Source organism: Lissotriton helveticus, chromosome 12 (assembly GCF_964261635.1).
Source record: "Lissotriton helveticus chromosome 12, aLisHel1.1, whole genome shotgun sequence".
NCBI classification, from domain to species: domain Eukaryota; kingdom Metazoa; phylum Chordata; class Amphibia; order Caudata; family Salamandridae; genus Lissotriton; species Lissotriton helveticus.
In genome coordinates, this window is record NC_136073.1 from 869,738,489 (window position 1) to 869,750,272 (window position 11,784).

General features: G+C 45.3%; 1 protein-coding gene across 4 annotated transcripts in view; it reads right to left on the reverse strand.

Annotated features, from left to right (window-relative positions):
• Positions 1 to 4,583, reverse strand: part of ARHGEF18 (Rho/Rac guanine nucleotide exchange factor 18) — a 300,861-nt gene extending 296,278 nt beyond the window's left edge. For 2 of the 4 annotated variants that reach the window (XM_078669617.1, XM_078669615.1), the window contains exon 1: positions 942 to 1,013. In XM_078669617.1, the coding sequence (XP_078525743.1) occupies positions 942 to 1,007 (66 nt within the window). In that variant the 5' untranslated portion in view covers positions 1,008 to 1,013. Of the gene's footprint in view, positions 1 to 941; positions 1,014 to 4,454 lie in introns of those variants that run through there. The other 2 variants (XM_078669619.1, XM_078669618.1) reach the window with 2 other exon arrangements.
• Between the last annotated feature and the right edge of the window lie 7,201 nt (positions 4,584 to 11,784).

Sequence of the window (11,784 nt, forward strand, 5' to 3'; positions counted from 1 at the left end):
TCTGGCTAAAACGCGGTAAGGTGCAATATATGTGAGAAGGGGTTTCCCTCTCAGGACAATAACAGACGATTTGTTGCTAGAGCCCCATGAGTATCCTGGCAGGGGTACTGGTGCAAGTTAGTCCAGGACCCTCCCATCAACCTGTTGCTGCTGCCACGGATCTCCGACGGTACCGACGGAGATCCGTGGCCGCAGCAACAGGTGATTGTCCTGAGAGGGAAACCCCTTCTCACATATATTGCACCTTAGCGCATGCAGCACATAGTCTTTGTTCTGTGTCACTATTTGTAGCATAGTTCACCTAATCACTTGCACATAGGTCCTGAGGAAAGCCAGTTACATTTTAAGGCCTGGCTGAAACATGTAGACCACACCGGATGTAGGAGTACCTTAAACACAACTCCACCCACATCCAACGCCTTGTTTTTTAACACTGCCAGAGGCCCAAACAATAAAGTAATCTTTCTTGGGATCTCTGGACAGTTTTTCAACTTCACTCGTCACGCCACCCACACTTCACACTCAGCAACATACCTGTTCCGCTGTAATTAGGTGTAGAAGCACACCTGGGACACACTCGGTGTCACTGGGTGGGCCCGATGATGAAGCAGGCCACCAACTAGGTTGGTGGGTGAGGGCTTTCAAAAAGGGTAAACACTACCCCTTTACAGACATCATATTTCAAACACCATTGCTACTTCCCCAACACGTCTAGATGGACTAGTTCTCGCTGATTAATAACAACGTAAAACAAAAACAAGGTTAAGACCCTTGAAAGAAGGACCGAAGACCAAAGGCATTTAGACCTTGGTGGTGGCACTAAAACAGGAGTCATCGTTGTTTGAACCGTCTTTCGTAACAGCACCTCGTCCACAAGCACAAGTACTGCTGACGCACACATGGTGTCCTCTGCTGAGGTGTAGTATTCAAGGAGTACGTACCACTGGTTGAGCCGTGTCCCAGCTGGCTGTGCAGACGGATGACCCGTGGTAGTGCCGCGCTGCCATGTTATGTGTTAGGGCCAGCAAATGACATGAAATGAATGAACGACACTTAATCCGTCACTACTTCTCCTTTCCGTAGTGTATGCAATACACCCAGTGTTTTCAACTCAGAGTTAGGGATTTCAGAGAAACGCTCAAAGAACGAAAGAGACAAACACTGTGGTGGTTCCCTTTTGTTAACGCTTCCTATATCCTGGGGGGTTTTTGTAACTGAGAAAGTAGCGTATGGGAATTATAGGAAGTCACTCTAATCCTCAGTGACTAACAGTGGGTTTACCCAATCATTCCCCACCAATAAATCCTCGCTTTTCATCCCTATTTTTCCAGGTAAGTGTGATTTCTTGCTGAAAACAGAGATTAAAGGTGGGAGCAGGGTGGTCTATTATGAAGCCAGCCTGTCTCTAACACTTGGTGTGCTGATTGGTTTAGCTTTTCACTGGCCCGGATATCTCAGCTGGTGAAACTGTTGCAGTCACCCTCCTCTCTGTGTGTTTATTGTTGTATAAAGTTGACCTGAGTTGCTGGAACACACAGACAAACACATTCTCTTCTCAGTACTATAACATTTCCTCTTAAAGCCTTGGGGTTTCAAACAAGTCTGTTCTCCTGCTTTTTAGGAAACATATCTGAACTCTCTATGTTCTTGACATTCTTGGACACTAAGAAGTCCAGGTTGGCACCCTGTGGGACCATCTGGTACTCAGCTTTAAGCAGCAGAGGTCTGAATATATCAAGATAGTGCCCAAAAGCCAAGAGGTGAATCAGTCCCAAAAGGTTTCCATCCAGCCTTTTTGTGAGGCATTTACCCCTGAAATCCAGCCATGTGAATTCTTCAAATTCTCACCGAGACGCACCTCCTTCTATTCCCATGGACTCCAGAAGAGGCCAACGCCAACACTTGAATACACGGGTCATAACCCCTTTTCAGAAGAACCAACTCTCTCTTCAAAATGGTGTCCAAGCTGTCCCTAGCGAAGGCTGCCAGCCAACAGGATCTGAGCCTAGTGACCAAAAGGGACTTTGTGACGACATTTCAATGACGTCATAGTGTTAATGCGACGTCACAGGGGAGAACTGGCAACAAACTAGGGCTGCTAGGCAACCGAGTCTAGGCCTGGTAACCAACAGGGACTTTGTGACGACATTTCAATGATGTCATAATGTTAATGTGATGTCACAGGGGAGAACTAGCAACTAATAGAATGTGTGACGACATTTCAAAGATGTCATAATGCTGATGCGACGTCACAATGGAGAACTGGCAGCACGAACTAGGGCTGCCAGCCAACAGAATTTGAGCCTGGTAACCAACAGGGTGTCTGTGACGTCATTTCGATGATGGCATGATGACAAAGAAGAAAGCAAGGATGGAGAAGGAAGCGGGGGGATGGGGGGCAGGGAGAAGGGACTGGAAGAACTGGGAGCTCAGAGGGAGTGAGACAGCAGCAGTGGGTGTGAGAAGTGACCTGCAGGGGTAAAAAGGGAACCTATTGATTGTGAGGCACAGGGCAGTGCTTAATTGCTAAAACAAAAATAAGTGCCACGCCCATAGTGAGGAGACGATCCCAGCTTGCAGCGCCCTTTGCCCCGGCCAGCGCTGCCAATGACAATACCAACACAAATGCCAACCATCACACTCTTGGCTGTGTCGGGCATGCTACACAAGGTGGACTCAAGCATAGAAAACATACATAGGGAAAAACGCCCTGTGGTAGACGGCTCGCCGCTTGCTGATGAACACTACAACTTCAGATGATCAGTAATTAACCACCTGTTAAAGAGGCAGAGAAGCCACCATTTTGGTGGGGCAGTTTACAGCGATTCTCCCACCCCGCTAAACTCTGGGACCCAGGTTCACTAAGGGCTTGTATTGTCCTTGCATCATGCAAGGCAAAGCGAATCAACGCAAGCCCTTACTTGGGATTTACTAACCCACGCAAACCTGCTCTGCGTGGTTTAGTAAATCCAGAGTAACGCCAGCATCACATATGGCTGCCGTGCGTTGCACTGCGTTGAGGAGGCGTTACATGGGTGATATTTGGGCGTTCCTACGCATCCATTCATGGATTTTGACGCAATCGCAATAAGTAAACCTGGGATTGTGGCAAAATGGGGCTTCTCCAGACCCAGGCGTAACGAGGAGAAATATCTTTGTCTCGTCATTACTTCCTCTTCCCATGTGCGTTGCATTCTGCAGAACATGTAGAAGGAGGAACATCCCTTTACAGATTGTTTTTGTGCAGGAAGGTGCCCTTTCTCTCACAAAAACAACCCTGCTCGTAACGCCGGCTCCCTTGCTCCATGGCGCGAGGGTGCCTGCATTGGTGCTCGAAGCACACATTGCACCAGTGCAGGTGACTGCAGAAACGCATCATCTCTTTGTAAATATGGTGCATTCCTGCCCTCGCCCTGTGACGCAGTGCAGCGTGTTCCAGTTCTCCGTTGCGTGACCTTTTAGTAAATCTGTGTGTAAATTACCACGAAAAGACTCAAAGCCCGATGTAGCTTTTTCTGTTGGATGTCCAATCCTCGGACTGTGTTTCCACCTCGTCCGCAACGGCAGTCAACAACTTACCATTAGTACCCGAACCCGCCATGATGGCAGCGATTTTACCGAAGTACCCAGCCAGTTTAGGGATACTACGCTTCTCTTTCAGTGAAAATCTGAAAACATTTCTATGAAGACCCTTCAGAGAAACGTAAGTCAGCCAAACTTGGTAGTGGACCACCAACCCTCCTGCACTGGGCAGTGGTTCCACCTCCTCTGGTGGTGGAGTAGCCGCCACCCCTTGGGGTGGCCAATGGCAGAGACACAAGTTTCTCTACCAGCAGGAGATTAGCTAAGCGTCGACGGTGTGGACTGACAAGCCATCAATTTCTGGTCGATCCTCCTGTCCGTCCATCCAAATTATCAAAGCAGCGGGGAACGCACTACTTTTTCTAGGACAAACCAACACTACGCACACACGGAACCATCGAACAGCGGCAATAAACCACATCGATGGAAACTCTCTTGCGACTTTATTCCACAGTGTACCTATGTGCGATGGAAAAAATGGACCACGGTCAAACCTTTTTCATTTTCTGTCCTAGTAGGCGTATTGGGTGACCACATCTTTTAGCAACAGTTTGATGCTCATATCTCTTGCATTCAGCTTTTATTTATTTATACTCACCAATTAAATCCCTATTGAGCTTCAACATTTCTAAAGAATAGAAGTCCAGCTAACAGTGTACATCATTGTAACTCTGACCTCTCTTTCTGTTTATTTATGTCTTTTTTTTAATGTTGTACTTTTTCCCGCTCTCTGAAATCAGTTTCATAAGAAGCCTGAAGTTTATCCCAACACCTTCCATGCGCCTACGGTCTGGGTAAGCCGCAGCCATCTTACTCGAGAGCAGGTTCCTGAAGGCATTCTTGGATGGGGTAAAAGGGTTGGGATCACTTACCTTTTCCTCGGCCAGGGAGGCAAAGAAGACCTCATCTTCGGTGATCAGTGATGGAGAGATGGGGTCGTGCGCAACGCAGGTCGTATCCGGGATACTGGCAAACTGGCGCGAGCAGGGCTTGCAATCGGAACCTGCAAAACAGGGGTTCACATGGGTTAAACAGGTTTACCAAAACCACGGAGCAGGTTAAAATCAAGACCTAAGTTAAATGGGGGAAGAGTAGGTGAGCTAACACTGATAGGATAACGTCTTCACTTACAAGGGACAACTCTCCCACCAGACCTACCATTCTTCCAGAAGCACTAGCCTTTAGGGTCAGGCCTTCGGCTCGGGCCTTTAACGCTGGAGAGGGCCTTTAATAGCCGGTATAGCGGGCTATAAGGCTATATTAAAGAGCGTAATGCCTACACTCTGTATATAGCCTCAAAAGGGCAACAAATGAAGTCCCGTCTTAGCACCCAGGAGGGCCTAAGAAACATAACAGTGCATTTACCCCACACAAAAAAACAGCAGTTAACCCTAAATACAAAATACATTATTCAGCAGAAATCCTCCTACATTAGATCCGTCACCAAATGGATCTCAAAATTCAGATTTTTACATAGTGGTCAGTGCAAGCATTTGACCTGCTTTTAAGTAGAGAAGGGGGATGCAACAGCTGTACCCAAGATTTTAGAGTTACTAAAGAGAGGAAGCCAGGATTATATCTCTAATCATGATGTTCTGTGGTCAATACAGAAAACAACAACTCCTTCCTGAATTCAGAATATATACAAAATGCCCTCTCAGAGGAAGATCCATTCACGTCCAATTTCTAAACACCTCAGGCTGAAGCTCTCAGAAGAGCAAAATTATATATTTGAAGATTCACTTTAAAGTGGACTACCTCCACCGAATACAGGCATCTCTCAACTTGGACATTTGTGTTCCTGTGTTTGTAGCTTGTCGCTGTGTTGTTGTCCTCAAAATGTTTAGGGGGTGGAGCTCAAGGGGGGGGCCAGTGCTACATTGAGAGAGGTAAATGGGGTAAACACTATTGTATGGTATCAACCCTATCGGCCATACCATACGGTATTCCATGGAGCCATAAGCATGCGTGTTGGTACGGCCAAGGTATGGGGCTATTATTGAAGGTTGCCCCTGTAATTACATGAGCATCCTGAAGGGGGCACTTCCACAATACTTTTAATGGAACAGTATTGGCACGTCTCAGTAGCAAGCAGGCACTTTGAGGTAGCAAGTACCTGCACTTTTCTATTTCCATTTAAAGCACTACTCCCAGCTATAGATGTTACAATGCATAGTAACATACATTTCATAGAGTCTACGCCGCGGCTTAGACACTGCCAACTCACAGGAGATGTCACACTAGCAGCCAATAGGATCAGAGAGTGCCTGGACCTGGTGGACTGTGTGTCAATCCGGGATGCCACCGTCCTCCTAGAACGCACAACAATTGGTCCAACTGACCGGTGAACTGAAACACCGCGGGCATCTCACGTCTGGATGCGAGGTGCCCGCTGTGTTTCCATCACATAATATCCACTGTCGACCAGACAGTGTTCTAATGAGGTTGCTCCTCCTATGGTCCTGATGAAGACCCGTCGTAAGGAACCAATCACCCTCTTCTAGTGTTTGGGGACGAAACGTCGACTTTACTTACAAATTGGACCTGTACTTATTCGCTTAGCCCAGTAGTGGAGTATCTATCATGCATTCAAGGCTTTGCACTTCTTGGGTAGTTTAGTCAGTCTTGATACTTTGTTAGACAGGTCGCATTCATCTTTGTAATATATTGTAAATATTGTTTATCTAATACCACATCCCTATCCCTCCACGAGCACTACCTTGAGCACTTTATTAACTTTTTCACTTTGGAGCAACTATTGAAATTTTAAACTTGTGATCACGTGATTAATTCTCAAACTTAAACTTTTTGGGATAATCAAGTTAACCTGGTCATTGTTCAATTTAATAATTGTGGGTTGTCTTTTAATCTTGTTTTCCGCTTCGAGAAAGTTCACCGGTCAGTTGGACCAATTGTTGTACGTACTAATATTGGCCCAGGTCCAGCTGGTTACTGGGTACACTCCATTGTTATGTAACAACATAACAGAGAAGCCCCAACTCTGCATAAAATGAGCTCTTGGCACGCCTCTGGTCCCTGTTATCAAGTTTAACTGCATCTCAGCGTAAATGTATTGACTACTGAGAGGAACCAGGTACTTGCTGTACCAGGGTACTGACAACACACCCGAAGGAGGACAGAGAATTAAATGTCCTGCAGTCTTCCTCAGACAGCAGCAACAAGCAAATCCGCCCCTTTCTCAGTCCTGGCTCAGGGCAGACATCAGAGCTAGCTCTCACCTCCCACAGACAGCAGAACTACCCATCCACAGTCACATCCAGTGCAGCTAGCCTCACTTATCACCAACAGAAGAGCTATCTGTCACCTTTTGCAGAAAAAGCCCTTTCTCAGCTAGCAGAGTTCTCAGTCTGTGCAAACAGCAGCGGAGCTATCCCTCACTGGTGAGTGACAGCAGAGCTACCACTCACTTAACAGAGCTACCATTCAATTGTCACAGACCGTGAAGCTAGACCCTGTTTGTAACAGACAGCAAAGCTAGACCGTGCTCCTAAGATCTGTCCCTAGACAGATGCATACCTGTCTGTCTGTCCTGTTTGTCTGTCTGCATCCATCCATCTATCCAATTGCTCCAAAAGGTGACCACCTCATCACAACATTGCCGTAACTCTCTCTGGTTGGATAGGGGCCCTAAAACATGAAGCGCCCTGCAAAGTCCCTGGCAGGGACCGTCCATAACATTAACCAGACACAGGCAGGTTAGACTGAAGGGTCACCAGACCTGTCCCTACCACAGAAAACACCACTGTGCGAGACGCCCCACCACACCACCACACTTACTTGGGCCAGAGGCATATCTGTCCTCTACAGAACGCCAAAACCCCTGTCCCAAGAGAACCTCCATAGTGGTAAACTCACAATCGCAAACATCTCTGCCCACGAACATGTAAAGCACCAAAAGGCCAAGTAATGGGTGAACGCAGCGCTATACAATTACCCTGAGAGCTTTAGGAAGCACACATGCTCTTGAGAAGGAACCCCAATGAGGGCTGGAGACAGGTTTACCTGCTGGAAACAACCTAGATGATAAACTAACACCCCACTCTAAGATGGTACAGACCACAAACCCAGCAACCTGACATTAGAACTGACTTAAACCCTGAAGGCACTATGCACCCCACATACCAACTCATGCAGAACTTGCAAAAGTACAGCCATACCCGTAACCCAACACAGATCGCAATGACCCCCCACCTCCATCCCTGCTTCGCAACTCAAAATCCAACAAAACACCACAACAAAGGGTATCAGGTATTTGTCAGGCATGAGCTAAATAAAAACGTTTGACATATGTTCCGGTTTATAAATAATTTGAACAAATATTAAGGCAGAGGAGAATTTGCTTTTAGGCAAGAAACTGAATTTATGCAGCTGGAGAGGACCAAATTATGCTTCACTGGTGACTAATTCAGGCGATAAGTAAAGGCAAAATTTTGCCGCATAATACGGCGCATTTGTTTTTTTAAAAATGTTTTTATTGAGCACTTAGGCAGACATTTGTTAAAACATTTTTTTTTCATCCATAGTATGCAACCATCCATCCCTACTTTATATTGGTTATTATACAAGCCATTCCACATTGGTTAATGTCTGATCCCTTAGTCGAGCAGCCGAGCTTTCTGGACGGGTTTTCTATATAACTGTTATTATAGGATTCTGAGAGGGTGTGGTGCATATTCCTACCCTATGGGTGCTCCATCCCCCCACCTTATGGCACTTTTTTAATAGTATTACTTTAAGATGTTGAACGTTTTCAACACGCGAACACTGTCTGGTGAAGGTTTCTCCTCATTAGTACCGGAGTAACACCCACACATAGCAATTACCAAAAGAAAGGTGACCAGTCAACCTTGTGAAGGGTTTTCTACTTAATGGCGACACAGGTTTTAGTAACTTTTGACCTATTGATCTAGAAACAAGGGATTTTTTTGTTAAAATATGTACATTATGCAGCAGATGAACTATGCATCAATGCAGCAAATCCATAACTATGCAGAAAATTTAAAATCACATCATTCCAGTGGCCCTGCTTATAGAATTGTCACTACAAAACTTTACAAGTTGGTACCTGTATATCTGACAGGGATGGAGCAGAGTCAGGCAGAGGTCAGGCAATGCCTGGCCTTCCCCTAAATTCTCTATAGGGTTGCCTGGCTCTGCTCCATCTTCTGCTAAAGTCGTTTGGAACCAAGTTCAGTCTAAGAAGAACAGAGACAGCCGGGCTCTGCTCTTTGTAGGGGCCATAACTCAACGTAAAAATGATTTAATTTGCAGCAGAGCCAGAGGACAGGGTGTACTCCCTCCCAGGCCGTCGCGTGCAGACGAAGAGCCATGTTTTCCCTCCTCGGTCCTGAGCAGCATCAAAGCCGTCGAGGGAGGAAGGGGAATCCGTTTTAATGGCTGCCAGGCAGCCGGCCAAGGAGGACGCCTGCTTGGAATGGGCCAGGAAATCAGCAGTTTTTTGTTTTTTTTTTACCAGCAGCACAAATCCAGAGTAAGAAATTACTCTAACTGCTTTAACCGGCTTTAGATTACCCAAGAATACTCTGATTCCTGTACCTTTTGCTGGAATCGAGCGGGATATTACTTTTACAGCATGACGCTGCGTAAGATTACAGGAGACGATTACTCTGGTTACATCGCAATGCATCTGATTCTTGAATGAGATCACTCCAGTTGAATTTCCGTCTACTTCAGGGGTCTTCAAACTGGGGATGGTCCCCCTTAGGGGGACCTCAAGTGATTCCAGGGGTCACCAGGCTCTGGCCAAAAGAAGCATTATGCTGATGACAGTGCTTTTTTTTTTTTTAGTTCAAAATATTTTATTGAATTTTGTTTAAAGAGAAATATTAAGAACAATACAAAAAATATAATTGTTAATCAAAGAATACCAAGATGAAAACGCATAAAATAACAACAGGCATCTAAAAATTACAGCTTTGTTTTAAGAGGAAAGAAAAGAGCGACAGTAATGGGCCACCACTAACATCTTTTGTCACTGATATCCTGGCTGGGAGACGGTGACAAAAGGCAAGGGACTGCAAATATTCTTCAAACCCCACTCTTATGTCTAATCATCACACTGGATACATTTACACGTTCGTAAGGCCTGCCTGACCAGAATAGTATGTTTGGAAGTCATGTATTTGATTGCATTTTTAAAACGGTAACAGAACTTAACTACAACGTTTAACTAAGTCTAGACATATTTAAACATCTCCAGTTTAATAGAATAATTGTGAAACGTTTAGAGGGAGGTCCAATTATTATTTTTTTCACGGTGGGGGTGGGCGGCATTTAAACGTTCGAAGACCACTGCTCTACTGAATAATGAACAGAGGTCACTTTTGAGTCTTTGATTCGTCATTCGATTGGTAATTTATCTTATAAAGCTGATATAAGTGCCGGGCGATATTTAAACTCCGATATTGTATGTGTTTTTGCTTTAAAAGGGCTCGGGCTCAATAACATGGTTCCCCCATACACACAGCCCACCCACCGACTGTATGAAGCGCGCGCAGATTTTGAACTTCTTAACTGTAGTGAACTCAATCCACCACGCAGATTTTAAATTCAGATTCAAGTTAATTAAGGCGCTTACCTTCCAGAAGTGCCTAATAGTAATTTACTGCTTATTAGGCGCTATAAAACATGCTCTCTCCTCCACTCAATCACCATGGTGGTAGAAGTTGCCTTGTGGCTAGGGTGTATGCCTTGGATCCAGGAGATGGGTTGTCAGTCACACGTACTTGACCACATTGTGTGATCCTGGGCAAATTTCACTTTTTCACTATAACACCGTTCATTAACATGAACAACTTGGTTGCTTAGAAACAGTCTAAACTCTTGTAAACACTGGACATTGCATGATCTGTGCACCCTCGCCTGCAGCATCTTTTTGTGAGTATTCTGCCCACTGCAGAGAGTTTAGTCGCCCACCTCTCTGGATACACACACCATGCCAGTCTCCCAGGCACTGAGTGTCCTGGAACTGTTGATGTCCTGAGCTCCATTTGTTATCCGCACGGTACACACATTCCCTAACATGGTCTCCCTGTTCCTCTCTCTCAGGCCTGACTGCTCTCCAGGGAACATTGGAATTATCTGACGCCTACACACACAGCACTCATCCCGTTTCCTAAACCTGAAGGGATAAAACACGTTATTGCTGCTGCTGGACAGGGGGCTGGGGGAGGGGCTCTGCTAGAGTGGGGGCACCCTATACAGATTAAACATGTGCAGCATAGATTAGTAGATTTTGAGGCACAAAAATGAAAATATTGTGGCACAAAAATTGAACTATTGTGATATTTTATTCCTTTTTATTTTATTATATCCAGGGCCACTAGAATTATGCAGCAGAGGAGGGCCAAATCATGTAGCAGCGTTGACCTAAATTATGAGGCAAGAAAAGACAAAAAATATGCGCACAATGCAGCACATTTTGTGATATTACTTCATTATTTTGTCATTTTTAGGTTTCGCCTGCACAGCGCATGCGTTGTGCTTGAGACATCTATTGTTTTTAATATAAACTTAAAAGGGACTTACATCCCACCTCCTCTCTTTACTGGCTGCTCATTGGTTCCTGTGCGAGTCACTTACGTTTCCTCCATTTCTATTGGCTGTAGCACATTTTCCTGCATTTACCAATGCTTGTTCCTCATCTGCTTCTCTTAGCAGTTTCCCACCGCCCAAATACTGTTAGCATCCTCTTTGGTGGAACTATATTTTCATAAAGTTTTGCCTTTTACTGCAGCATATTTATCACCCGGAAAGATTAAGTGGTTTACATAGAATAACAGGATGTTGCGCGGCGTCGCAGACTCGAACCGGGATCCCCAGCTCTCGAGTCAGCAGCTCTGCCCGCTGCGCCGCATTCTCTCCACTCCTGTGTTATCTGTCAGGGAGCTCTTTCCTTCTCCCAGACGATAATTGATTAAAACAGCTCTTTATTAATTACATAGGCAAAACCGGTGCATTACCAATAAACAAATGAAATGTGACCACTCAACATTTGCAAAGGTCGTGTTGCTCTGTTTTTAGTAACTTTTGAACCGTTTGAGCTAAAAAAAACATTTTTTGTTAAAATCTGCAGATTATGCAGCAGATGATGGTGTATGTGTCAAATGCAGCAAATCTATAATTATGCGACAAACGCCACGACCTGACAATCGCTTACTT